The sequence below is a fragment of the Mustela putorius genome, unplaced genomic scaffold (assembly GCF_011764305.1).
Source record: "Mustela putorius furo isolate JIRA1106 unplaced genomic scaffold, ASM1176430v1.1 tig00000196_pilon_pilon_pilon, whole genome shotgun sequence".
Classification (NCBI taxonomy): domain Eukaryota; kingdom Metazoa; phylum Chordata; class Mammalia; order Carnivora; family Mustelidae; genus Mustela; species Mustela putorius.
Genome location: NW_025421310.1, coordinates 12,277,699 through 12,305,270, shown reverse-complemented (window position 1 = coordinate 12,305,270; position 27,572 = coordinate 12,277,699). Strand labels below are relative to the sequence as shown.

General features: G+C 57.4%; 1 protein-coding gene across 7 annotated transcripts; it reads left to right on the top strand.

The window, feature by feature from the left end:
• The first annotated feature begins 682 nt into the window (after nucleotides 1-682).
• On the top strand, nucleotides 683-27,572 carry DHX34 (DExH-box helicase 34). Of its 7 annotated transcripts, none has more exons than XM_013064090.2 (19): nucleotides 753-776; nucleotides 3,742-3,840; nucleotides 4,874-5,795; nucleotides 9,101-9,412; nucleotides 11,164-11,418; nucleotides 13,824-13,926; nucleotides 15,007-15,224; nucleotides 17,094-17,268; nucleotides 19,116-19,309; nucleotides 19,955-20,056; nucleotides 21,064-21,288; nucleotides 21,425-21,598; nucleotides 21,865-21,982; nucleotides 23,125-23,231; nucleotides 24,431-24,718; nucleotides 25,383-25,559; nucleotides 25,753-25,891; nucleotides 26,579-26,708; nucleotides 27,189-27,572. In XM_013064090.2, exons 3-19 carry the CDS (start codon nucleotides 5,094-5,096, stop codon nucleotides 27,220-27,222), a joined length of 3,453 nt encoding a protein of 1,150 aa, XP_012919544.1. In that variant the 5' UTR covers nucleotides 753-776; nucleotides 3,742-3,840; nucleotides 4,874-5,093; the 3' UTR covers nucleotides 27,223-27,572. The 7 variants fall into 7 exon arrangements, with proteins under 7 accessions (XP_012919545.1, XP_004767542.1, XP_012919546.1 ...); XM_045077106.1 differs by lacking the exon at nucleotides 753-776 and adding an exon at nucleotides 2,277-3,377; XM_013064091.2 differs by lacking the exon at nucleotides 3,742-3,840 and having other exon boundaries at nucleotides 683-776; nucleotides 21,880-21,982.

Sequence of the window (27,572 nt, the reverse complement as noted above, 5' to 3'; positions counted from 1 at the left end):
GGGAGACTGTAAGGAGAAGGAAAGATCTAACATTTATTGAGTGCCTACGGTGCACAGTAGTGAAAAAGCAATTTATGTACCTTATGTGCACATTTTTCGCTTACTTTCCCCAACGATCTTGAAAAGCAGATATTAACTTCATGTTGTAAATATGGAAACTGAGGCTCAGACCCACAATGACTGGAGTGCCTAGGACTAGAGAGGACTCTAATTTCTCATTTGTTTAATCATGCATTCAACAAACATTGACTAACTCTCTGATCCTAGTGGTGGACGCTGGACAGCACGGGACCTCCAAGACGAGAGCGGCCCCTGCCTTCATGAGGCTGGGGAGTTGAGCTGAATCATAATTATGGATTATAGTGAATGAATCACAGGAGCACTTTAATAGCCCTAGTGTTTAATATGGTTCTGGCCAGCTTTCTCTCTGGCGTGGGGACGATCCAGTGCAAAGAAAGTTTGGGGGAGCGCAGAGCGCGCGCGGTGCATTGGGGGCGGTGGAGGGGCAGAGGGGAGGCGCTTGCAAGTCTCCGCTGCAGCGCTACAGTCGACCTCTAGAGGGCGCAGCGTCATCCATGGCTCAGCTTGAAGAGAGGAAGAGCTGAAGCATGTTGTGCGCAGGCGCAGAATGGGTTTTGGCCGTAGCGCCCAGGCTCCTTCGCTTGCAGCGGGGTGGGGCCTGGCCGTGAGGGTGGCGTGCGCAGGCGCAGAACCGGCTTCGCGCGCGCGAGGGGCGCTGGGGACCGGAAGTTGGAGTGATCCCGGCGGCTAGTGAGGTGAGGGGCGGGGCGGCTGAGCTGGGCCGTGGTGGCGGCGATGGCGGGTGTCGGGCCGGGTTGGGTAGCTGGGAGCGAGCCTAGGGGTGAGAAGGGAAGTCCCACCATGAGGACGTGCGTTGGAGGAGACAAGGGACCCGGGAGAAGCGGACGGAGATTGAGCCTGAGCGCCCCGAGAACACCTGGGCGACACAGAAGCTCGAGACTGGCAGGAATGGGAGTCACGAAAAGAAGCTTGGAGAAGCTGAGGGACCGAGAGACGAGGAGGCAGAGAGAGGACGGAAGCCGCATACTGTGGCGATGGGGGGCAGGGAGCTAATGGGGTCCCCCGAGGGCGCCTCCCAGAGGCTGCAGAGAAATGGGGTCGCACCGTGAACTTGGGGGGTGGGGGGCAAGCCACCGAACAGAAGTAGACAAACGGAGGAACAAGACTGTCTTTGACCTTAGAATGTTACTTTACCAGCCAATATGGGTTTACTTGGGGGATAACCGCGACTTGCAGTCTGGGACAAGCCAGCTACAGCAAAAATCATTGGCGAGTCCAATAAAAGAGAAGATAATTTTATGGAGAAAGAGGAGGAAGTTGGGAGGGGTTGTTTTGAATGGAAAGTCTGTTGGAAGAGCTCAAGAGTTCAGGGTGTTGATGGTTTCTCCCTGGCCGAGTTGTGGGGTGGTCCTTTTCTTGTAGGAGATGCGGCTGTACCTCCTTCCCTGTTGCCACCTGTAATCGATGATTCTTTCCTGCTGGTAGTTCTTTTGGAGCCTCTAATTGACAGTTCCTGTACTGACCTCAGGTGGTTTCCTCATAGAGCTCTCATCCTTCCAGCCTCCTAGCTCCATCTTAGTGAGATTTCTCTTCGTTAATGGAGACTGACAGATGCACAGAGACGGATGCAGTGGCATAGGGAGAACCTGGCAAAAGCTGATGGGGGGACTGAGAAAGGGGAAGAGCCCCCAAGGAAAGAGACTTGGAGAGGAAGCCGGATGTGGGAAGTGAATGAGATGGATGGGAGCTGGGTGATTTGGGCAGACCGATGAAGAGAGCCGTCCGAGTGTGGAGACATGGGGCTCGGGAGAGCGAGTGCATTTGGTAAGCCTGGAGAGCAAAGAGAACTGAAAAGACAGTGTCAAGTTTAAAAATGGGGAGATAAAGCCAGACCACGGAGACTCCCGCTAAGATGAAGAAGAATAAATGGGAGCCTGACTCCCTAGATTTGAATTCCTTGTCGCACTGTGTACTTAACCTGTCGTTCGCTCAACGGCAAGGAGTGATAATAGCACCTTTTTTTTTTTTTAAAGGTTTATTTATTTTAGGGGCTCCTGGGTGGCTCAGTGGGTTAAGCCTCTGCCTTCGGCTTGGGTCATGGTTCCAGGGTCCTGGGATCGAGCCCTGCATCGGGTTCCCTGCTTGGTGGGGAGCCTGCTTTCCCCCTCTCTCTCTGCCTGCCTCTCTGCCTGGTTGTGATCTCTCTCTGTAAAATAAGTAAATAAAATATTAGGGGAAAAAAAGATTTATTTATTTTAGAGAAGGGGACAAGGGCAGAGGGAGAGGGAAAGAGAGAGCCTCCAGTAACGTGGAGCTTGATTTCACGACCCTCAGATCATGACCTTAATTGAAACCAAGAGACGCTTAACTGGCTATACCACCCAGGTGCCCCTTTTTAACACGAGGAAAGTGTAGATGTGTGTATGTATGTAGTTGTGCACACAGATATACGTGTGTGATGTAGAATAGCACCTGATCCATGGGGAGCTCTGTTAGCTTCAAAGCAGCAGAACTGGGAGACAAAATGTTAGGTGGAGAAATGGAGATGAATGGTCACAGTGGTGGGAGAGGTGGTAACAGACTGGGAATTGGAGAGAGACAAAAATGGAGCGTCCGAAAAAGACGACTGAACAAGCAAATGAGGAAGTCAGATGGATTACCAACGAGGAGTGAAGAGGGTCAGGTGGAGAAGGCTTGTTGGAGAGACCATCAGACCTGAAGATAAGAGAAATGAGGAGAGACAGGACCAGTCTCTGAAAGGAAAGAGGGCTGAGCACGGTGAGCTGAAAAAGACAGGCTGAGACATGAGGACGGACAGCCACAAGACCCAGAGATAGTCACAGACACTGTGACAGAGGACGGAGGGGACCCAGGAAATCTACATGGTTGCCTACAAGAAGAGACTCTTTGAGAACCATGGTACTTGCCCAGTTGGGCCCACATGCTCATAGGCAGCTTGCAGCTGGGAGGAATGCTCTTTGTTTCATTCGAGATCCTTTTCTCGGGATCCCAGGCTCAGTATCAACAGCCTTCGAAGGCTTTTTCCTCTTGCTGCCTCCCCTGCAACAGGAGTTCCCTATGAAGCCACTCTAGCATCATCCAGCCCAGGTGTTTGCTGGAAAATGATAATCATGGGCTGCTGCTCCTGTGGGAAACCACTCCGCTGGCTCACAGGTTCTTCATCAGCAGGAACCCCCTTTCTGTCTCTAATAAACTCCCAAGGATGGCCCGAGATCCCCCTGGGACTGCAGAGATCGAATCTCTGAAATCTGTTCCGGGTGGCACCGAGAGACTGAAGGGAGAGTAGGTGAAATCATTGCTCATTTCAGAAAAAGGTGAATTGTGGCCTTTTTTGTTTTTAAGATTTATTCTAGAGAGAGGATTTCAAGCAGACACCCCGCTGATCATAGAGCCTGGTGTGGGGCTTGATCCCATGACCCTGAGATCATGACCTGAGCCAAAATCAAGAGTCGGTCGCTTAAACCAAATGAGCTACCCAGGAGCCCCAAATGGTGGCCTTTTGAGTGTAATTTTCCAGGCTATATGCTTTGGTTTCTCTCACTGATTTCCGCATGTTAGTCATCACCGGGAGGAAGAGTGGACTTGAATTCTGGTTACTGTTTAGCTCCTCTGTGCCAGGCTAGGTGCTAAGCCTTGCAGTGTTTGGAAGTAGATACTATTCCCATTTTTAATTTGCAGGTGGCCACACATCTAACAAATGATGAAGATTCAGAGATTCAAACCCAGATCTGCCTGACTCCAAGACCTATACCAAGGAAGGCTCTGAACCCTCTTAAGGTTATAAACTTTAAGAATCTGAGTGAGGTGCTTCACTCCAGAAAATTGTAGCTACGAGGCTATGCTCTCATATGATTAGTTCGGACTTAGGCAGCTGAGAGAAAACCAACTTTGCCCAAGAGGGTATTTTCTTGTGTTACTGGGACATGAGGGTCGGAGTGGACCAAACCAAGCTTCTTCCCTCTCTCTTCCACTTCTCTCCTTGTAGTTGCTCAGTGGTTGTCCTGGCACGTCCTTCCCTGTGTCCAAGGGCAGGCTTTTCTCTAGGCTAAATTTCTAGGAAAGATTCAGGTTCATGAGCTACTACGGACAGCTCCAGGTTTATACGTCATCCCTGTGACCACAGTAGGTACCATAAGGGCTTTTCTGTCCTGGCAACCTAGTGTAAATTCCAGAGAAAGGCCGTGATTGGCCCCCTGTGGGTCATGTTTCCACTTCTCGCACCAATCACTGGTTGAAGGAGGAGGAGTTGGGGAACATGATTAGCCAGGCCTTTGTCACTTGCCCAATCAGGGGTTTCCTGACTTCAAGACCAGCAGAACTGGGTGGAATCCAGGAAGGGCTGCTGTTCACAGGGCAGGGGAGCCAGTGGGTACTGTTACCAGAAAAGGAAGGGATGTGCCAGGCAAGCAAGGACGGAGGATAATCTGACACTTGCAAAATTGTGCACTTGATTTCAAAGCGTTCCTAGGCGTCCTGAAGCTCAGAGACCCCAGAAACCCTTGCCTTACTCTTTTCTTTGTGCCACACCCCTCTTGTGTTACTGTCTCATGGCAAGGTTCTGCTGTTGATTGTCCCTGTGACCCGCCTTCTTCAGGTTTCAGGTCAGACATCTCTGAGCATCCTTTTCTAGATTACCAAGCATGGTCAGGCAGCTCCTGTGGGTTCCCACAGTCCCATCACAGGATTGTCTGTCTCTTGCCTGTGACCACGACCACATAAGAAGGCTCAGGGTGGCCTAGTCCAGTGCCTACAAAACAGTAGGCTTTCAGGAAATGTTTCTAAAAACGAATGAGTGGCTTCTCTCCTCCAGGTGTTCCCGACCTGAAAACCCAGGATGGACTGGCATCTGTCCCAGAAATCACTGCAGGAGTCGTGAGGGGCCCTGGGTATCACCAGCTTGAGCCAGTCCCTGGGCACCTTTGTCATTGCCCGTGGTCATCCTGGACCATCAATGAGGAGGGAGATTGTCTCTTTGAAGAAGGAGTGGTTCTCTCCCTGCGACTTTAGGCCAGAGCTGTGATAACCACAGCATGCCTCCTCCCAGAACAAAGGAGGGCAGGGATCACAGAGGCCGACTCTGGGATCCCAGCGAGGAGGAGGCCCTCGAGAAATGGGACTGGAATTGTCCAGAGACACGACGCATTTTCGAGGATGCCTTTTTCCGTGACGAGGATTATATACGTCAGGGTTCGGAGGAGTGCCAGAAGTTCTGGGCTTTCTTTGAACGCTTGCAGAGATTCCAGAATCTCAAGGCCACCAGTAAGGGGGAGAAAGCCCCAGCGCGTCCCCAGCACAGCATCCCAGCCCTGGCTGACCTACCTTGCACTTACGACCCACGCTACCGCATCAACCTCTCGATTCTGGGCCCCGACACCCGGGACTCCCGGGGGCTAGCCAGGCAGCCCCCGGAGAGAGTGGCCGAGTTTCGCCGAGCCCTGCTGCACTACCTGGACTTCGGCCAGAAGCAGGCGTTCAGCCGGTTGGCCAAACTGCAGCGGGAGCGGGCGGCGCTTCCCATCGCCCAGTACGGGAACCGCGTCCTGCAGACGCTGAAGGAGCACCAGGTGGTGGTCGTGGCCGGGGACACGGGCTGTGGCAAGTCCACCCAGGTGCCCCAGTACCTGCTGGCCGCTGGCTTCAGTCACGTGGCATGCACCCAGCCCCGGCGGATCGCCTGCATCTCCCTGGCCAAGCGTGTCAGCTTCGAGAGCCTTAGTCAGTACGGCTCACAGGTGAGTGGGCCACGTCGGCTTTCTGGGTTTCCCAGCACGACCTCGAGCCTAGGTTGTTGCCCTTATCATAGTACCAGTGAAGGTTACCAGACCACTTACCTTTTCACTTAGCAAGGATTCTTCTAGAGCTCGATCTGCAGATTGGCCCCAGTGTGGTTCCAGTGCGAAAGGCACTAGCATTACCCATAACCCTTTCTTTAAATTTTATTTTTGAGAGCTTGGGAGCATGGAGAGCAGGAGAGAAAGAGACTCTCAAGCAGGCTGCACGCAGAGACCGATGTGGGGCGTGATCCTGAGATCATGACCTGAGCCAAATCAAGAATGGGACACTTAACCAACTGAGCCACCCAGGTGCCCCCCACCTCCCATGTAACTTCTTCTTTTTTTTTTTTTTAAAGATTTTATTTATTTATTTGAGAGAGAGAGAGATCACAAGTAGGCAGAGAGGCAGGCAGGAGGTCAGGGGAAGCAGGCTCCCCACTGAGCAGAGAGCCCGATGCGGGACTTGATCCCAGGACCCTGAGATCATGACCTGAGCCGAAGGCAGAGGCTTAACCCCCGAGCCACCCAGGCCCCCCTCATGTAATATTTTTAACAGCAAAAAATTGGAAATGTCCCAGGGATCATTTGGTTTTTAGCAGCCGTAAGAAAGAGAGTGAGGATACTTCTTTACTAATGGTTTCGAGGGTTCTAATCCAGGCTCTACCACTTATGAATCGTTATTGAAATTCTAATACCCTAAACAGAAGAATGTGCGTATCTTATGTAGCTCAGTGAATTTTCACAAATTGAGTTCATTTATGTAAACACTCCAGAAACCCTCTGTCTCCCCCACCACCCTGCCCCAGTTACTGCCCTGAGCCCCCAAGAGTGGTCACTGTTCTGAGTGATACATTATTGTCTTACGTCATGATAACTGAGTTAAAGAGGAAATCCCACAGATCAACTTTGCCTCTTTTATTTACTTTTTATAAGTGGAATCAAAACGTGTGTTCTCTTTGGTGCCCGGCCTCTGTCGCTCGGTACCAATCTTGTGAGTCTTGTCTGCGGTAGAGCGTGTGGGTGCACAGTTCTCTGTCGCTGCTGTTCAGTGTCCCCTGTGAAGACACCACAAGGTATCCGTCCCTTCCGCTATTGACAGGAACTCGGGGCATTTCCAGTTTCCGGCTCTTATGTGCGGGTGCTGCGGTCAGCATTCTAGAACATGCCATTAGGTGTTTGTCGGTACATATTTCTATCGGGGATGTAGCCAGGAAGGTGCCTGCCAGCTCATCAGATCTGCAGGGACGTCTGGCTTCAGCAGATGCTGCCAAAATGCTTTGCGAAGTGGCCGCACCCATCCACACTCCCAGCTGGCCCTGTTACAGTTACTCTTTCTTGTTCTGGCTTTTCTGGGTGGGTGGGTCGCAGTAGCACGTTTTCATTTGCATTAGTCTGACAACTGAGGGTTGAACGCGTTTGTTGGCCAACTGGAAATCCTTTTTTCCCAAGTGTCTGTTCAGGTCTTTTTCCCGGTTTGTCTTTTGTGTTGTCTTTTTTTTCTTGACATTTGGGGTCTAAAGATGAGCGAAATAGGTCCTTTGTAGGATTTCTGTATGGCAGATGTTGTCTCTGTGAGCTGTCTTCCATTTTCTTTTTTCTTTTTTTTTTTTTTAAATATTTTTATTTATTTATTTGACAGTGAGAGATCACAAGTAGGTAGAGAGGCAGGCAGAGAGAGAGGAAGGGAAGCAGGCTACCTGCTGAGCAGAGAGCCCGATGTGGGGCTTGATCCCAGGACCCTGAGATCATGACCTGAACCGAAGGCAGCGGCTTAACCCACTGAGCCACCCAGGCGCCCCCTCTTTTTTTTTTTTTTAAAGATTTTATTTATTTATTTGACAGACAGAGATCAGAAGCAGGCAGAGAAAGGAGGAAGCAGGCTCCCTGCTGAGCAGAGAGCCTGATGCGGGGCTCGATCCCTGGACCCTGGGATCATGACCTGAGCCGAAGGCAGAGGCTTTAACCCACTGAGCCACCCAGGTGCCCCTGTCTTCCATTTTCTAAAGGCTTCTTTTGATGACAGTGTTTCTTTATTTAAGTATGTTCCAGTCTGTCATTTTTCTTTCTGTGGTTGGCACTCTGGGTTCTGTTTAAGGAGTATCTCCCTACCTTGACATAAATGCATCCTGTGTTTTTTCCTAAAGATATTTACCTTTAAAATTATAATTTGTCCGGGCGTCTGGGTGGCTCAGTGGGTTAAAAGCCTCTGCCTTTGGTTCAGGTTGTGATTCCAGGGTCCTGGGATCGAGCCCCGTATTGGGCTCTCTGCTCCGCAGGGAGACTGCTTCCCTTCCTCTCTCTCTGCCTGCCTCTCTGCCTACCTGTGACCTCTATTAAATAAATAAAATCTTTACAAAAAAAAATTATAATTTGTCAGGAATTGATGTGTGTGTGACGTGAAGTAGGGGTTAAGATCATTTTCTCACAGGGCGCCTGGATAGCGCAGCTGGTCAAGTATCTTGACTCTTCTTGGTTTCGGTTGTGGGATCGAATTCCATCTGGGGCTGCTTGGGATTCTCTCTCTCCTTCTCCCTTTGCCCCTCCCCACTGTGCTTTCTGTCTCTCTCAAATCAATAAAATTTTTTAAAAAGAGATCATTTCCTCCCAGTACCACTTTTGAACTGTGTTTTGCCTTGGATGAGTGACCTCAGTTTCCCCATCGGTGAGGTGAGAGTAGTGGTTCTTTTCACGGTGGCTGTGAGGATGAAATTAGCGGGGGGCGCCCATTTCAGTGGTTAGAGTAGGGACTCAAAGAAAGGTGGACTATCTCCATGATCATTAATTAGCATAGACACCAGGCTCTGTGCCAGACACTTTATGTGCATGAACATGTCCCATTCTCCCAGCATTTAATATTTTATTTATTTATTTAACAGAGTGAGAGAAAGACAGAGACAGAGAGAGATCACAAGCAGGCAGAGAGAGGGGGAAGCAGGCTCCCCGCTGAGCAGGGAGTCCGATGCGGGGCTCGATCCCAGGACCGTGGAATCATGACCCGAGCTGAAGGCAGAGGTTTAACCCATTGAGCCACCCAGGTGCCCCTTCTCCCAGCATTTAGGGGTGAAAATGTCTCTGGGGGTATGGAAGTGCTCGCCCAGAGTCAGCAGCACTAAGCGGCAGAGATGGGGTCCACACCTGTTGTACTCCCGAGTCTGAGGGGGCCGGGGAGTGGGGACGTTTGCTTCAATGTTCAGTGTGGGCGGGTGAGGGCTGGCGCTGAGGTCCAGGTGCCTCCCCTGACTCCCACCCCCTCCCCATCTCAGGTTGGCTACCAGATCCGCTTTGAGAGCACGCGGACAGCGGCCACCAAGATCGTGTTCCTGACAGTGGGGCTGCTCCTGCGGCAGATCCAGCGGGAGCCCAGCCTGCCCCAGTACCAGGTCCTCATAGTGGATGAAGTCCACGAACGTCACCTCCACAACGACTTCCTCCTGGGCGTCCTCCGGCGCCTGCTGCCCCAGCGGCCGGACCTCAAGGTCATCCTCATGTCAGCCACCATCAACATCTCACTCTTCTCCAGCTACTTCGGCAATGCCCCGGTGGTACAGGTGCCCGGGAGGCTGTTCCCCATCACGGTCAGTGCTGCCCCCACATCTTCCAGTCCTCCCACCCGCTCTCTGGCCAGCCCGGACCTGTCCCTTCCCTCCGGCTCAGATTCCCATCTTTCCGTGAAAGGCGGTCTCGCTCGCCCTCTCTCTTTTAAAGCTGCTGTTTTCTGAGCGTGTACACTCTGCCGGGCAGGTGCTCAGTGCCCCGGGGAGGAGACCCAGCCTTGGAAAGCTACGAGTTTATATTCCTCTTATGTAACAGTCCTGCCGGTCCAGGCCAGTGTGCAGCTCTGTTGCATGTGGTCCTTCAGGGACTTGGGCTCTTCTTTTCTCCTGTCTCAGGGGGTGGGGCTGCTCAGTCTCCACACGCTTGACCTTTTGGATAATTCTTCTTCTGTGGGGACTGCCCTGCCTGTTGTAGGCTGTTCAGCAGCCTACCTGGCTTCTCCTCCCAGCTGCCAGCAGCGTTCTCCTCCCCCAGGAGTGATGGCCCAGGATGTCTCCTGATGTTACCAAATGCCCCTGGGGGTGCCCCCCACCCTGGCCCAGCACCGCTGTCCTAGGTAGCTGACCAGGTCTGTCTGGTCAAAGCTTTCAGGAAGAGGGAGAGAGCCCCAGTCCAGGAAAAGGCCCTTTTGTCTTTAAGTTGGACATGACCTTGCAGCTGTCTCATTCTCTCTGCATCCCACCCCACTTCGAGGTGAGGGGGCTGGAAGGTACTCTCTCTTGCTAGGGGATGGCGTGCCCAGGAAGGAAGGGGCTGGGTCTCTGGGGCCACTGTGGGTCTCCCACTCCACTTGACACACTGTCCCCCCCCACACAACCTCACCCTGTCCCCACAGCGGTCCTGCCCAGGCCGGACTCCACATACTCCTTGACCTCCCTTCCCAGGTCTTCAGGTTCTCTGGAAACTTTCGCCCTGAACTTTGCTCCCTTCGCTCGGGCCTCTTTGCTGTGGCTAGCGTGGTGGTCTTGTCAGAAAGCAGAGTGAAAACTCATGGGGGCCCCACCACAGCCGTGGGCGCCCTGTGCCAGGGATTTTCACCCCTGGAGGTAAGATAGAGGCTGGAAGGCATGGAGCAGCAGAGTGGGGCCTGGAATCCTGCTCGCAGACGCTACCTGGGCCCACAGCCTCTCTCTGCTCTTTCGGATCCCCTTTTGCACCCCCTTCCGTATGTGTCCACCCTCCCACCCTGGGTGGCACTCGTGGACCCCTCCCACGTGACTTCCCAGTGGCCCTCCATGCCGGTCTGTCCCCACTCTCAGTTCTTTCTGTGTTTTGAAAGCCACTCCTTCCTCTTGCAGCGGGAGTTGGTAGGAGCCCCGGAGTTCCCAGCACCAGGAACCGTACCAATCGGTCCCTGTGGTTTTGGGTTCCAAATACCCATCCTTCTGTCTTCCAGGCAGCCGTAAAAAAAATACAAAGGGGGGAGCATGCTGTCTGAGAAGTGATTTTTCTAGGCTTTTGGTCCTGGCCCCACCCTTTAAAATTCTGTGGTTGCTGAAGGTCCCCTCCTAACCTGAGAGAGAGCACGTGTCGTGTGTGGAGCTCAGCCAGTTTTCACGCATCAATACCTGTATGTGGCCAGTGGCCAGATGCGAAACTCACACGTCCCCAGGAGCCTTCTGGTTACTCTGATATGCTGTCCTTTGAGAACCTTCTCCTCTCATTAACCTGCTCGATGGGCCTGCGCCATCTCCCTGCACTGTCTGCCACACACCACCCCCCCGACGCCCCCGCCTCGGGTGACAGGCACGCCCCTGCCATCTCCCCGCAGGTCGTGTACCAGCCACAGGAAGCCGAGCCACCAGCGTCCAAGTCTGAGAAGCTGGACCCCCGGCCTTTCCTCAGGGTGCTGGAGGCCATTGACAACAAGTACCCTCCCGAGGAGCGGGGCGATGTCCTCGTCTTCCTCAGCGGCATGGCGGAGATCAGCTCGGTCCTGGAGGCCGCCCAGGCGTACGCCGGCCGCACCCAGCGCTGGGTGGTGCTGCCGCTGCATAGCGCCCTCTCCGTGGCCGACCAGGACAAGGTACCACGCATGGCCTGTGTGACCAGGCCAGGTGGGGTGGGCAGGGAGGAGGGGGCTGTGGGCGGTCGAGGGAGTATTGCCAAGGTGAGCTTCCTGGTGAGCAGGGGGCATGAGTGGAGCTTTGTAGGACAAGGAGGGCTTGGAGTAGCCGAGGGAGGGAGGGCGTCAGGGTGTGGGTGCGGGAGGCCTCGAGCTCTGGTGTGGAGGTGGGAGTCTGCGAGCCAGGGGTTGGGAAGGGTCAAGAGGCTGCCCTGCCGGAACAGGAGGGGCTGGCAGAGAGGCCTTTGGGTCATCCTGGCAGTTGTCTGTTGCCTTGTAATGGAGCCCCCAAACCTGGCAGCTGGCGAATGCGTACTGTTCTCTTTTCCCATGGCTCCTACAGGTTGGGAATTTGCGAGGGGCTTGGAGGGGTGGGGGCGTGCCTCTGGCCCAGGCTGTCTTGGGGGGGTGCAGCTGAGGGGTCGGCTGGGGCTGCTTCCATCCGAAGGCTGGCCTGGGGCCGGAGGGCCTTCCTATAAGATGGCTCATTCTGTGGTAGGCTGTTGGCTGGGGCCTCAGTTTCCCTCCATGTGGGCTGTTTGAGTGCCATCCCAGCTTGGTGGCTGGCTCTCTCCAAGAGAACCAAGTAGAAGCCACAACATCTTTCACGGCCTGGCCTTAGACAACCCAGCCGTCATGTCTGCAGGGTCCCGTTAGCTGACCTGGGCTGCTCTGATCAGGGGGAAGATACTGGGTGAGGGTGTGGATCCCAGGAGGCGGGCTGCATCGAGGCCTTTGTGGAGGGTGACCACTGCAGTCCCCTGGGGAGGAGACCCTTCAGGTCACCCTCAGTCATTGATTGAAAAGACCACCTCCTCAGTGCTTCCCCTCACGCCAAGGGGGCTCTTTGGGACACGCTGGGAGCCAAGATATGGTCTTTCCCCTCAAGTAGCTGCCGGTCTGTGGAGGGAGATGGCAAGCCATGATAATTTACAAATGGAAAAGAAAAGTTCTGGAAACGGGAGAGCAGAGCACAGTTGTGGTGGATTCAGGGAGGACTTCCTGGAGGAAGAAACTTTAAAACTGAGACCCTAGAAAGCCCCAGCCTAGGAAGGGGGCAGGGAGAAGGGTGTCTTGGCAAATGTGTGTGGAGCCGGCCGGAGCGGGCAGCTGTGTGTGCGCCTTGCCTTGTTGAGACCTTCCAGCAGCTTTGTCTTCCAGGGGCCGCTGTTACCCAGGACAGACACAGACACAGTGGGTCAGGCACTTGTGCGAGCTCACATAAGTAGCTGAGCCAGGCTTTGGAATATGGTAGTTTGGCACCAGAGCCCACGCTGTTAACCAGAGGTTACCAACTTCCTGTAAAGGGCCAGGGAGCACAAAGTCGTAGGTTTGTTCTTTTGTTTATTTGAGAGAGAGAGACACAGAGCGTAAGCAGGGGGGAGGGGCAGAAGGAGGGGGAGAAGCAGACTCCCCGTTCAGAGGGGGACCTGATGTAGGGCTTGATCCCAGGACCTCAAGATCATGACCTGAACTAAAGTCAGAAACTAAACCAGCTGGGTCACTCAGGTGGCCCCAGAGTTGTGGGTTTTGTGAGCCATTTCACATCTAGCACAACTATTCCATTCACAGTAGGAAGGCAGGTGCAGACCGACACAGGTGAGGCTGTGCTGGGTTAAAACTGGATTCACAAAAACAGACAGGAGACTGGATCTGGCCCCCAGGCCTAGTTGCAGACCCTCCACTCTTGTCCACTGTGTTGGTCTCCTGGGCCCAAGAGAAGAGCTTGTGCAAAGGGCCTGCGGTGAGAGAAAGGTGGGGCCCCTGGGAGACCACCTGCAGGGCGTCTGGGGTCTGTGATGGGGAAGGCAGGCTGGGTGCTAGTGAGAGGTGGGCAGACCTAGGCTGCGTGGCCTCGAAGACCCATTGTGGTGCTTGGGCTTTGTCCCGAGTGCTCCTGGAGGCACAGGAGGGTTCTAGCAAGGTGGGGAGTGGCGCCCGTTTGTCCTTTAGCAGATCCCTCTGCTGTGTGTGATCATGGGTGGGAGGCCAGAGGCCAGGAAGGAGGCTGGGGCAGGACCTGGGCTGGAAGGGAGGGCCTGGACCAGGACAGGGCTGTGGGTTTGGGGAGAATGGAATGAATTTTGGAAACATTCAAAACATGCAGGTGTGGCTGGAGTGGGGAGGGGCAGGGGAGTCAGGACAGGCCAGGTTTGTGGCGCATGTGTGTGATGAGCCATCTCCGAGATGGGAACTTGAGGAGGAGGAAAGCGTTCAGTGGGAGGCGCTAAGGCTATTCGAGCTACTGTAGGTGAGTGTGAAATGCCTGTGGGCCATCCAGGACACGTCAGGGAGGCCACCGGACATGGGTCAGCAGGAGTCCGTTAGTCCCGGATGTCACCTCCTCCCTACACCCCCCCCCCCAGGTATTCGATGTGGCCCCCCCTGGAGTTCGGAAATGCATCCTCTCCACCAACATCGCTGAGACTTCTGTCACCATTGATGGGATCCGCTTTGTTGTCGATTCTGGTAAGGGCTGCTCCCTGCCACCCCTCAGTTGCTAGAGAGAAGTGTGGGGTCTGGAGATGTGTAAATGCAGTGAGGGACTCCAGACCAAAGCAGAGAGTAGGTGGTTTTTAGGGCTGTGGAGCAGTGCCAGCATCTTGTCAGACATTCCAAACTTGCTCCTGCCTCAGGGCCTTTGCACTTACTGGTATCCCTGCCAAGAGCCGTCTTTTTCCAGATATCCACAAGGCTCACCCCCTCATCTCATTTCAGGGCCTGCATAAACGTGTCCCCATCAGAGAGGCTCAGCTTGTCCGCTTTGGTGATTTCCCCTTCCTCTTCCCGCTGTAGCTTCCCTTACGAGACCCATTGTTCCTCAGAGTATGGGCGTTATATTTTATATCTGTTGGTCTATTTCTTTTCTGTCTTCCCAGCTAGACGGTTCTCTGGGAAGTCAGTGTAGCGTAGCGGTTGGGAGACGCTGGGGCCAGCCTGGCTGTGTGAGCGAGGTGGCGTCCCTGAGACTGTGTGTGTCTGTTCGCTCATTTGTAAAGCAACAGTAATAGCAGAGCCTCCCTCGGGCTGGAAGGCTTCAGTGAGTGAATACATTCCCCTGGGTATTTTGGGTGGTACCCCGCTCAGAGAGAGCCCTCGGTGTTAGCAGTGACCTTACCGAATCTGGGGATCGCTGTGATAAAAATCCCATAATTTTACGCACCATCGAAATTTGTAAATGCTGGCCATGAAATATGGATTTGTCATTGCTTCTGAGGTGCGTCCCATTTTCAGAGGCAATGAAAGTGGCCAGAGCTGGTCTTAGCGTTGATGACCTCTGTTCTGTTCAGCCCCATGAGGCTGGGGACAGTGTTTACAGCTGAGCCCCATACAGAGCCTGGCATACAGCAGGTCCCTAATAAGAATGGTTAGATAACCTGGCTTCTGAATATGCAAATCCAAGACCTGTGAATGAAGAGCAAAAGGCTGAGTCAAGATGTCAGGGTCAGGGCCGTGTTACTGGGATAGAGGAGGCAGCGGAGGCGGCAGGGGCCGAGCCCGAGGTGGGGGCCCTGCGGCTACTGCACCGGCTGTCCTGTCCCCGCGCAGGGAAGGTGAAGGAGATGGGCTACGACCCGCAGGCCAAGCTACACCGGCTGCAGGAGTTCTGGATCAGTCAGGCCAGTGCCGAGCAGCGCAAGGGCCGGGCCGGCCGCACAGGTCCCGGCGTCTGCTTCCGGCTCTATGCTGAGTCTGACTATGACGCCTTCGCCCCCTACCCCGTCCCGGAGATTCGGAGGGTAGCGCTGGACGCGCTGGTGCTGCAGGTGAGGCCTCCCGCGGGACCCTCCGTGCCATGCGGGTGGGCGGGGCAGGGGAGCGCTGCGCTTCCAAACGTCCGCTCTCCTGGCAAGGGCAGGGTTGTCCCCGGGTCCCCAGGCTTGGGCCCCCATTGGAATGCTTTCAGCGGTGACAGCCAGTCCACCCCAAAGCGGCTCTTGAAACTGGGACTTCTCGGGACAGTCTGGTCCTGGCTCCCAGGCAGCTTTGCTGCGGTTGGGCTGCAGGGCCGCGTGGGCCCCCTCACGGAGTGGCCGACACACAGACCTTAGTCCTCAGGGTGCTGGGCAGTTTCTTTCATGGGGGGACCCAGGCCCCTTCCTGGTGCAGCCTGCGGAGGAGCGTGGAGGGCGTGAGGGCCAGGGCCCCCACACTCACCCTGCCCCATTAGCGCTCACTCCAGGGCTCACCCCTCCCCATGGAGAGTGTGGCCCTGGGCTCTGCCTGGGCAGAGGATGGCCAAGGGGGGTGGGGAGGGGCTTTCCACAGCAGCAGCCTCCTCTGGGGTGGGCGGAGTGGCTCGGGGCACAAACCAGCCCCCTGCCTGCAGGTGGTACACCCCGAGGGTTTCTGTCAGATTTTGTTTTTTCAAAAATGCCACTTGGGATCCTCTTTGTGCATTCCTGACCCGTGCGGCCTGCCCGATCTGGACGATGGGCCGTTTTAGGTGAGGCACGGTCTGCAGACAGGGTAGCGGAAGGCTTGGTTATTGAAGTGGGTCGGTGATGTCCTCTAGGGCTCAGGCTTGTTCTAGCCTTTTTAAAAAAAATTTGACAGCAGAGATCACAAGTAGGCAGAGAGAGAGAGAGGAGGAAGCAGGCTCCCTGCCGAGCAAGGAGCTCGATGCGGGACTCCCAGGACCCTGGGATCATGACCTGAGCCGAAGGCAGAGCTCAACCTACTGAGCCACCCAGGTGCCCCTTGTTCTAGCCTTTTCTGTCTTCCATCCGTCATCAGCTCTGCCAAGCGTAGCAGTGGAGGCAGTGGCGGTGCGCTTATCTCACATTCCCTGTGGGCCAAGCGCCCTTCTTGGTGTTGTGTGTCTAGAACTGTTTGGATCCCCACAAATACTAGGGGGCAGGTAGTCTTATTCCAATTTCTGGATAAGGAACCAGTTGCACAGAGAGGTGATTTAAGTTGCCGCAGGTGTCCCAGCAGGTTTCTGTCTGAGGCTGTCAGGCTTCAATGCTGGCCCGTACGTGCCACCTGGCTCAGCAGCCATGGCGTCACCACCTCCCTCGCTACCATCCAGAGGCAGACGAAACTGCCACCCCTCAAGGCCTCATTTTTAAGGCCCCGGGAACCTTTCCCTGAAGGCCCCTGGCCGATCTCCCACCCCGGCTCGTCAGCAGCACTAGGTCACTGGTGTCTCCTGGTTGACTTGGAACTGCCTGGGGCCGTGGCCTTGGCTGAGTAGCTCAGAGAGGGGACCTCCGGCCGCAGCCACTCACTGGAATCACCTCGAGAGCTGAAATAAAAAAAATCTGGCCTTTGTCCCACACCCAGAGCTTCTAACGTAAAGGTTTTTTCATGAGCACAGGGCATCCTTCCGGGCGGCAGGGAGGGAGGCCGGCCCGCCTCAAACTACCGAGCCAAAGAGAGGATTTCACAAGGATGTGCATCCATTGTGTGGGGTGGTCTGGCTTAGGAATGACTAAGGACTTCTGCTGCTGTCCTTGGTCTGGGAGAAGAGGTGCTGGACAGACAGCCAGTAGCCCTTCTCCCCTGCCTCTGTACAGTGGCCTTGACATTGGGAGATTTAAGGTAGCATGAGTTTGTGATCTGTGAGCCCCCGGCCAGTGCTGCACAGTAGCTCCCGTGTCCCCCATTCCTGGGGGGCTCAATTGTCATTCCAGATGAAAAGCATGAGCATGGGGGACCCGCGAACCTTCCCTTTCATTGAGCCTCCGCCACCAGCCAGCCTCGAAACGGCCATCCTCTACCTCCGGGACCAGGGGGCCCTGGACAGCTCCGAGTCCCTTACCCCCATTGGATCCCTGCTGGCTCAGCTGCCTGTGGATGTCGTGATTGGTGAGGACGTCCTCCAGGGCGATCACCCAGGGCGCTGGGAGTGGCCGTGGGGACCATTCATGCCCTGCGTGACTCGTAGGCCGGCCTGTACTTTCTCTGGGCCCTGTCTGATCACTCATAAGTTCCCTGTGCCAGACGGTTCTGGGCACTGGGGTGTGGGAGTAAACCAACAGGCCCCTGTCTCCTCCGCACACCCTGTTCCCAGCTCCGCCCTGCTGGCCCCTCCTTGGTGTCGTAAGGATGTCAACACAGCCCGCTTCTTCCTCCTGCTCATGCTTGAGTCATCCCAGGCCCTTCTGAGAAGCTCACTGACCGACATGTGTCCTGCTCTGATTCTCGTGACTCGTGACGAGCTGGACGCTCTGTGGTCTGCCAATATTCCCGGGCGAGCAGGACTCGCTGTGGCACTGTTGGCCAGGCGTGATGCTCCACAGAACCATCCGGCCGTGTTCCCATCATTCACGTCCCCTCAGGGCACCAGCCGGAGCTTCAGGGGGGACAGGAGACTGGGAACCACCGACCCCAAGGGCCTCTCATGGTTATGAAGATGGTTCTGTTTGCTTTAGAAGGACACAGGGCTAGAGCCAGGGGAATCTGATCCGAAGTGAAAAAGAACGTTCTGTGGGCCTTCGCTGTGTGTCAGTGAAAGGCTTTGTGTGCCTTGTATCATTTCACTCTCATCTGGTGACGGAAGGGCATTTGGTCACCCCTTCTGTATAGGTGAGAAAGTTGAAGCTTGGCCAGAGACAAGGACCTGCACCCCAGGGTCCAGAGCAGGTGGGCAACAGGCCCTGGGCTGGACCTGGTGTGACAGGGGAGTGACTCACTGCAGCCTCTGAGAAAGGCTGTCACTTGCCCAGGGTCACGTGCTGGGCAGAGCTGGGAGGCACTCGCAGCCGGGCGGACACTGTCGGTCCCTAAGCCTCACAGGGCAGGCGGCACAGCTGACTCAGTGCCAGGAGGTTCCAGGCCCAGATGGCTCAGTCCTGCCTCCCCTGTGCCAGGTGGGGCGCCGGATGCTTCCCCGGTGAAGCCCGGTTCGTTCTCCCGGCAGCCAGATGCGGCTGTTGGCTCATTTCACTGACGGTGAAACAGAGGCGCAGGAAGAGGGAGGGACTTGCCCAAAGGACAGAGCTAGAGAGCCCTGGGACAGCCTCATTTTCTTGCCATGTTTTATTTTATAAGGTTAGATGTGTAACAGGAACTTTCCAGAGAGGCGGCCAAAGGGACTGGTAAGGATGAGTCAGAAACGTGTTACGCAGGCTGCTGACCACAGGACAGACAGGCGAGGGCCTGGGGGTCCAGACCAGGGACCTGCTGCTTTGATGTCTCCCTGTCTTCCCTTCTGCTCCTCCCCTCCCCACCTCCATCGGCCCCTGCGTCCGCCGCCTCCACCTTGTACGCAAAGTGCAGGAGAGGACCTGTCCAGAGGCACAGGAGTCTGTGGTGTGTCAGGCAGGCCAAGCCGTCAGGGCTCCAGTGGAGTTTCCTTATAGAGGAAGGGGGGCGTGCGGGGAAGGAGAGCCAAGCCAGGAGGGGGCGCCGGGTGTAGAGCAGGGAGCCAGGCAGGCAGGGGCAATGCTGGGACCAGCCCTCCGACCGTGCCCACCTGGTGCCTCAGGGGCCAAGACTGTGGTCACCCCCCAACCTACAGATGGGAAACTGAGGCTTTGCCCAAGCTTGCATGCCTGGGAGGCAGAGTGTGGGCTCGATTCTGTCATTGTGGCTCCCAGGGCCCTTTGTGGATAAGGTGGAAGGGGTGGGGGGCCGGCTGGGAGTGGGAGGGCGGGGAGGGCGGCGGTCCCAGTCACCAAGAGGCTCAGCTCAGCATCTCCCTGACCCGCCAGGGAAGATGCTGATCCTGGGCTGCATGTTCCACCTGGCGGAGCCCGTGCTCACCATCGCGGCTGCCCTCAGCGTTCAGTCACCCTTCACCCGCAGTGCCCAGAGCCACCCAGAGTGTGCGGCGGCACGGCGGCCCCTGGAGAGTGACCACGGGGACCCCTTCACGCTCTTCAACGTCTTCAACGCCTGGGTGCAGGTGAGGCCAGCGGTAGGGCTCCTGTCTGTGACATTGCGAGTGGGACCAGAGGAGGCCCGCTACCCCAGCGAGGACCCTGAGCCCTCTGCGGACTAGAAGGTCCCTGTCTCCAACATCTGCTTCCGTGGCCATGGGACCAGCAGGTGCTGGGGCCCAGTGTCGAGGGGAGGGGAGTGTTTCCAAAGCACTGAGTAAGACCACTGCCGCCCAGAGGAAGGGCCAACGCTCCTAGGATGGCACTTAGTATCCAGCACATGCTCTGGCCAGGCAGTCCCAGGGACCTGGTGGTGACTGACTGAAGGCCCTCGGCCCTGCCCTCCAGGGTCACACAGTCCTGTGCAGGGAGGCAGACCTGTCCCTGGGCTGTGACCTCCCAGAATGGGCTGTGATGGCAGTCCAAGGGGCTGGGTGTGCCCAGAGGGGATGTCTGACCCAGTGTAGTCTGGAAGGCTTCCTGTAGGAGGAAGCAGTGACACTGAAACTTGGGAGAAGAAGGAGAACACGTGTGTTCCTGCCTCCTTTTCCAGGGACTGCTGTTTGGGCCCATTCTGGGGGCGGCTGGGGGTGTCTGGGTGCTGGGTCAGCCCCTACACCCTTCTCTAACCGACCAGGCCCTGACCCCCTGGCGTCCGGTCCCCCACCCAGGTGAAATCTGAGCGGAGCAGAAACTCACGCAAGTGGTGCCGCCGCCGGGGTGTAGAGGAGCACCGGCTGTACGAGATGGCCAACCTGCGGCGCCAGTTCAAGGTGAGGCTCAGGACCGGTGAGGGGGCCAGGTGGGGGTGGGAGAGCTAGTGCGGGGGCACCCACCCCTTTCTTTCTCTGATGGAGCAGTCGGTGTCCCACCCTATACCCACCTCCACAGCCATTAGACACTCAGATGTGGGGTGGCCTGGGTGAGTCATGGGTGGAAATCCAGGAGGGCTTTCTGGAGAAGTGGACAGGGTCAATGGTCTCATGCTATATCCTCACAAAGAACCTTGCCATCTGGAGCAGGGTGCTGAGCTCTGGGAGGCAGCAGGGGGCAGCAGCTGGCACACCAGATCTGAGCGGATGTCCCAGTGGCAAGTCCCAGCTCTGTCATTTGCTAGCAGTGCGGCCCTGGGCAAGTTCCTGCACGGCCCTGGGCCTTGGCCTCTGTGCCATCCTGTGAGGATTAAATGAGTTAATAGACGAGAGGCACTTGGGTGGCTCAGTGGGTTAAGCCTTTGCCTTCCACTCGGGTCATGATCTCAGGGTCCTGGGATTGGGCCCCACATCGGGCTCTCTGCTCAGCGGGGAGCCTGCCTCCCCTCCTCTCTGCCTGCCTCTCTGCCTGCTTGTGATCTCTCTGTCAAATAAATAAATAAAATCTAAAAAAAAAAGTTAATAGACGAAAGTGCCTTTAGAACAGGGTAAGTCCCCAGTGGCATGGCTGCCCGTGGTTGTGCATGGCCACACTGGGGCCCAGAGGGGGCGGTCACCCGACCATGGCCTATTGTGCAATTTTAGGAGATGCCCCCCATCCCCACCCCCGTCGGGGACCGCAGATGCTCGGACTGTTCTCGGCATCTCCGGCTTTCCAGGGCCTTGCTTTGGCTTTGGTTGGCTTGCAGAGTCCGAGAGGGTGGTGAAAGGCCGGGGCTCCTCTCTCTGTGTCGCACACGATATCCCAAGTCCTCTGAAATGGAGGGGCCGGCGAGTGGCAGGCCCAGGACCGGAGCCCCAGACTCAGCCTGCCCTGTGTCCCTCACCCGGGCTCCGCCTATCCCCAGGAGCTGTTGGAGGACCACGGGCTGCTGGCCCGGGCACAGGCCGCGACACCAGGCGACAGCTCGCGCCGGCTGCAGGAGCGCCGGGAGCGCCGGGAGCTGTACCGTCTGAAACGCCAGCATGAGGAGGGCGGGGGGCGGCGGCGCAAGGTGCTGCGGCTGCAGGAGGGCGTGGACGGCGGCTCCAGCGACGAGGACCGGGGGGCTGGTGATGGCGTGGACATCCAGGTGGGTGCCGGGGGTCAGGGGGCACAGACAGGACCTGACCCCCGTACTCTGTGGCTCCCTGCGGTCCTAGTGTCAGCCCCTCGGGTACCGGGCTGGCCCCCCAGGAACCTGCCTTACCCCCACCTTCCCCTCGCAGGATGTGAAGTTTCAGCTGCGGCACAGCCTGGATCAGCTACAGGCAGCCACCAGCTCGGCCCAAGACCTGACACGGGACCAGATGGCACTGCTCAAGCTGGTGCTGGGCCGGGGCCTCTACCCTCAGCTCGCCGTCCCGGACCCGTTCAACAGCAGCCGCAAGGACTCGGACCAGGTGGGCCTCCTCTGGGCGCTTTGCCCCTCGGCATACCTTCTTGGCCGTGCTCAGTGCTAAGGACACAGGAACAGTCCTGGCCCTGCCCTCATGGGGCTCCAGTGCACCGGGGCAGGGGTGGGGGTGTCAGGGAAGGCTTCCTGGAGGAGGGGACTCCTGAGCGGAGACGTGGCTGGGGAATCTGGCCGAGAGAGTGGAGGAAAAGGATTGTGGGCAGCGGAGGAGTAGGTCTGAGGGCCTCTGTCACTTGGCATCTAACTCTGCAGATCTTCCACACGCAGTCCAAGCAGGGGACCGTGCTGCACCCCACCTGCATCTTTGCCAACAGCCCGGAGGTACTGCACACGCAGGAGCAGGCGGCCAGGGGTGGCGAAGCCGGCCGAGGTACTGGGAGTCTAGGCAGGGAGAGAAAACCCCCTTGGGAGGGGAGTGAGAGGTGGGGGGACAATAACGTCAGGGGGCCCCTCACCGTCGGGGCTTGCCTCCTGGCTCCCGCCCATACTTTGCTGATATGGGACCTGTCAGCTGGGACCCGGGACCCGGCTGGTGTTGGGGTGTTGGGGTCCCAAGAGCCAGACCTCTTGGGGACTCACTCCCACGCTGAGCCCCATCCTCCCCATGGTGACTAGTGAGGCGCTGTGGCCACACCCCAGGCCAGAGCTTTTAGCAAGTAGAGAGGACCTGTCCCAGGGGCTCTATGAGTGCCGAGCTTGGTCCTGCCCCAGGGCGCCCCTCCTGGCTGCTGGGGCCTGGAACGCAGCATCCAAGCGCTGGGCCAGGCAGGGGCCTGGTCAGGGTGCCCCCTGTGTGAGTTCTGGGACAGCTGCTCTCTGTCCTTGTTTATAAACAAAGTAACCACGGTAAAATGTGAACATTAACTCCAAAAGGTAAGGTTTGTAATTTTATTTTATTTTTTTAAAGATTTTGACAGAGATTACAAGTAGGCAGAGAGGCAGGCAGAGGGAGGAAGGGAAGCAGGCTTCCTGCTGAGCAGAGAGCCCGATGCGGGGCTTGACCCCAGGACCCTGGGATCATGACCTGAGCCGAAGGCAGAGGCTTTAACCCACTGAGCCACCCAGGTGCCCCTGAGGTTTATAATTTTAAAAACAGTGAGGGTAGAATTTGAAACCTTCCCCTCAAATCTTTTAACAGCTGTAAATTTCTAGACAGTCTGCTCTCTTCTTGTTACATTGTTTTCCTCCTTTATTTTTTCATTTTGAAAAGTCCCAGACCCCTTCCTGGGGAAGAATGGGACGAGCCCTCGGTAGCCTCGCCCAGCTTCCTGCCACCTTGTTTGTGGTTTCTGTCACCTTACGTTTTGCTCCTTTTTGCTGGGATCTGGTCCCAGGCCTGTCACTGAGAAGCGTAAAACAAGGTCTGGTGTTTTTGCTGCTGTGATGCCTGGTGAAATCAGCAGTATTTCCTACCGCATGGAAATGGCCCTGGGGGGACAGACCAGCGGGGGCTGCTGTGGGCAGGAGATCGGGTGGCGGGGGGGCCCTGAGCCGCCATCCGGACCATTGCAGATGACAAGGACAAGGTGAGCAGCAAGCACCAGCTCCTCATCTTCGTCTCGCTGCTGGAGACCAACAAGCCCTACCTGGTGAACTGTGTCCGCGTCCCTGCTCTGCAGGTGTGTCCCAGCTGCCACGCAGCCTGACCATGTCCCTGGGGCAGGAGGCCAGGCTGGGCGGAAGAGCCGCTTTCCCCCACTTGCTGCTGTCTCTGCCTTCGAGTATTCATCCAGTAAGCGCTTGGCTGAGCGCCTGCTGGGTGCCGGGGATTGGCCTAGGCACCAACAGCCCAGCAGGCAGTAAGACCAGCCCTGGTCCCTGCTGGCGCAGGGGTCACATGCAGCTGGGGAGGATGGCAGTAATGACAGACATGCTAGCGGGTTAGGAGGACTTGGGGAAAATGAAAAGAATAGGGTAAAGGGGTTAGGGTGGGGTGAGGGTAGGGAACAGGCTGTAATAGGAAGGCGATCAGTGTGGGCCTCGCTGAGAAGGTGCAGTGGAACGAAGGAAGGAGCCACCAGGATACTTAGGGAGAAGAGTGTCTTGGAACAGCAAGTGCAAAGGCCCTGAGGCACATGCATGCCCACTGTACGCAGGGAACAGCTGGACCAGAGGTAGTGAAGGGGAAAGTGGCTGGAGCTAGGGTCAGAGAGAGGAGGTCCGAGAGGCTGGGGCGTCTCCCCATCTCCTGGGAGGGTTTGAGTAGGGTTGGAACAGGGTCTGATGCAGGGCAGTATCAGGACCCCAGCGAGGAGGCGACTGTAGTCGTCCTGGCAGGAGAGGGTGGGGGCCGGGGCCACGTGTGGGCTGTGGATAGGTTGGTGTGTATGTCTGTAGCCGAGAAGGGAGAGTCCTGCCAGCGTTAGCTGCCCCGCCTCCTGAGTTCTGCACACCACCCTGCGCGCCGAGGCCCGCCCTCCCTTCCCGCGCTACAGAGGAGCGAGGCTAGGGGGAAAGCATAAATAGTGACTGTTCACATGGGAGGGACCCTGTCTGAGGCGGCTTTGACAGAGGCATCTGCGAGGTCACCGCCACTGGCGAGACTGGATGAGGACCCGGACTTCCTAGAATGTAGTGCAGTTTACGCTTTGACTTTGGTTGGTCTGTTTGTCCAAGTACAGTGTCCGTGCTTGGGGGGGCAGGGACGCTCGCTTGCAGCCAAGGCGGGAAGGGGCCTGGCACGCGGGGGGGTGTGGTGGGGGGTGCGGGTGAATGGACAAGTGGGGGGAATGAGGGGTGGACAGGGTCTCTCGAAGCTGGTGTCCTGCCCCGCACCCCACCCCACCCCACCGTCTGCCTCTCGTCCCCTCCCTTCCAGTCCCTCCTGCTCTTCAGCCGGTCCCTAGACACCAACGGCGACTGCTCGCGCGTGGTGGCTGACGGCTGGCTGGAGCTCCAGCTTGCGGACAGTGAGAGCGCGCTCCGGCTTCTGGCAGCTTCTGTGCGGCTCCGGACCCAATGGGAAAGCATCCTGGACCGGCAGCTGGCCCATCAGGCCCAGAGGCAGCGGCCAGAGGTGGACGAAGGGGAGGACGCGGCGGCTCCGGGGGACCGCAGGGAGGTGGCAGACCTGAGCCGGGACCTGCTGCGGTTCGTGGCATCTGAGGTCCGTGCTGCCTGCATGGCTGTGCCCACATTCAGAGGCCGGAAGGCCTGTCTTCCCCCTCCTTCCCTGGTCATGCTTTGGGGTTTGCATTTGACCCCAGGCACCCAGCGGCAGAGGCCAGGCCATTAGCCCTTGCGGGGCCCCTTCCCCCAACCCGCGCAGTTCTGTGTGCATTTATTGAGCACCACTGCACATGCTGTGTGAGGTGCTCTCACGAGGGGTGAAGGGTGTGCAGGCCAGAGAGGGAAGCTGTAAGAAGCAGTCTGTTCACAGAGGGCGCAGGGAAGAACTGGGCGGGGCAGGTGTGAGGTCCGTTCCCCACCTTGTAAGTGGGCAGCTGGGAATTGCTCCCCGGTCTGCATGCAGATGGAGTAGAGAGAAGGGTGTGCACCAGGGTGGCTTCCCAGAGCTGCAGGCCCGGGGAACCAGGGCAGGGGGGATGGACCAGCGTGCTGGGTGATGGTGGGTTGGGTTGTTGTCCCACAGGTGACAGGGAGCAGAAAAGGGGCACCGGCATGGATGCTAGACCAGCCTCTTATAGCCAGTGGCTGAGACTGTGCTGTGACTGATTTGAGCAGTTGGCCCTGTCCTGGGTCCAATTTCAGGCATAGCTGGATCCAGGTGCCCTAACAATGTTTCCTTGAGTCTGTCTCTCCTTCCCCAGGTTCCCTACAGCCTCCGGCGGCTCACAGGGCTGGAAGTCCAGAACCTATATGTGGGACCCCAGACCATCACCGCTGTCCCCAGTCTCCCGGGTCTCTTTGGCAGCTCTACCCTCTCCCCCCACCCCACCAAAGGGGGCTACGCAGTCGCTGACTTTCTCACCTACAACTGCCTTGAGGTAAGCATGGACCCCACCTCGGCCCATCACCCCACCCCTGACCCTAAACAGAGGGAGTCCCGGCCTCCCCGTGACTAGCCACATCCCAGCTTAGGGCAGGAGGTGGTTTTGGCATGGGGCCTGCCAGCTCCGAGGGGTGCTAGCACAGGTCGCAGGCAGGGGGCTACATCCTGACGCAGACTTCCTGCCCCAGAGTGACACGGACCTGTACAGTGACTGTCTCCGCACCTTTTGGACCTGCCCCCACTGCGGCCTGCACCTGCCCCTGACGCCCTTGGAGCGCATCGCCCACGAAAACACGTGCCCCGAGGCCCCGCAGGACGGCCCGCCAGGTAGGGATGTGGGGGAGGCCGGGGCAGCTGTGTCCACCCGCACCTCCTGTGCGGCTTTACTGCGAGGCTGGGCCTTCATCCGCTCCCCGTCTGGGGACTGAGGACCCTCAGCCCTCGGGCTCTAGTTGGTGCCACATCGGGTTTTGTCACAGAGACCGGGAACCAGGGACGGGCGGGCCCGGAACATCGCCTCTTTCTCATTCTTTTGTGTCTGTCTCTCTGGGCTCCATGTGAGGCTGACTCTGTCTGCCTCGGTTTCTGTCTGTTGCTGTGTCTCTCGTTCTTTTCTCTGTCCGGCTGCTGTCTTTGGCTCAGCCACCCTGTCCCTTTGTCACCCAGGGGTTGCCACAGCAGGCAGACCCCACCACAGCAGCCGGGGCTGGTCTGGGAGGTGGCAGTGGGACCCCATGGTCCCCGTGCCAGGATGTGCTCTTCCTGTCTTTGTGTCCCAGGGGGTGACAGAGACAGACACAACGAGACACACAGAGTAGAGACTTGCCTGTGTGTGTGTGTGTGTGTGTGTGTGTGTGTGTGTGTGTTAATCAAGGAAGGCTTCCCTGAGGAGGTGGAACCAGAGGCCCCAGAGACTGGGAGGTGGCCTGAGTCCTCCGGGTGCCTGGGACTTGGAGGGTGGGGTGGGAACATGCAGGGGTGACTCCCACCCCCGACAGCCTACTTGTCTTGTAGGGGCAGAGGAAGCCGCCCCCGAACCCGTCCAGAAGACGTCTGCCCTGCAGAGGCCCTACCACTGCGAGGCCTGCCAGAAGGACTTTCTGTTCACGCCCACAGAGGTGCTGCGCCACAGGAGGCAGCACGTGTGAGTGGGGCCAGGAGCCCTACCTGCCACCCTGTCACCCCCACGAGGCTCGGGGACTCCTGCCCGAACCGCAGCCTGGGCTCAGTGCTCTGGTTGGGCTGGCCTGGCACGGAGAGGAGTGTGAACATGCGAATAAAGTCTCCTAGGTGGCCTCTGCCCTTCGAGCCTCCTGCTGCCCCTCATTGGTCCTCCCCCGCCCAGGCTCGCGTCCCATCTGCTGATCCAAGGCGCCCCGGGGCCCATGGGGACAGCGGGGCCTTCAGCTCCCAGGCAGAGGACCCTGATCCCCCCCACACGCAAGTCTGTCCTCACAGGCCCTGCTTTTCCTCAGATGGGGGAGACCTGCGTGTCGTCCGTCCGCACGATCCGCTTCGAGAATGGAGCAGGGGGTTGGGATGGGCCCACGTCTGCCGCGGTGCCCAGGGCCCTTCCCGCTGTGGGTCTGCAGCAGGTCTCACTCGCCCCTCCTTCCCCACACAGCCGCATGCCTAAGAACCGGAGGGAGACGCCGTGAACCTTGATGCTGGCAAATTCCACGGCTCAGGTGAAAGAGAAAAGCGAAAGATGCAGGCGACCAATGCGCGCTGCAGAGGAGGGAGGGAGAGCTGTGGCGTGAGCGTGGCCCCCGCGGGACCGGAGCAGCGGGAAAGGCTCCCGCCGACCCCAGTCGGGGGTCTACAGAAAGGACAGCAAGTGCGTCATGGCCTGGGGGGCCTTGTTCTAGGAACAGTGTTGGCTTAACCTTTGAAGACCAGCCCGCGGGATTCTAATATTAAAACCTGAGCGCATCAGACAATTGCAACACCCCATGGCCCTGGGGAGACCCTCAGCCTCTCTGCTGTGCTCTGCCCTTTCTCTCTCTGA

Excerpts from the sequence above, each read along its gene's own strand:
- DHX34 (XM_004767485.3), top strand. The coding sequence starts at position 5,094 with ATGCCTCCTCCCAGAACAAAGGAGGGCAGGGATCACAGAGGCCGACTC. Across the intron at positions 9,413-11,163 it reads GGAGGCTGTTCCCCATCACG|GTCGTGTACCAGCCACAGGA; the intron begins GTCAGTGCTGCC and ends ATCTCCCCGCAG. Across the intron at positions 25,892-26,578 it reads CCCGCAGGACGGCCCGCCAG|GGGCAGAGGAAGCCGCCCCC; the intron begins GTAGGGATGTGG and ends CTTGTCTTGTAG.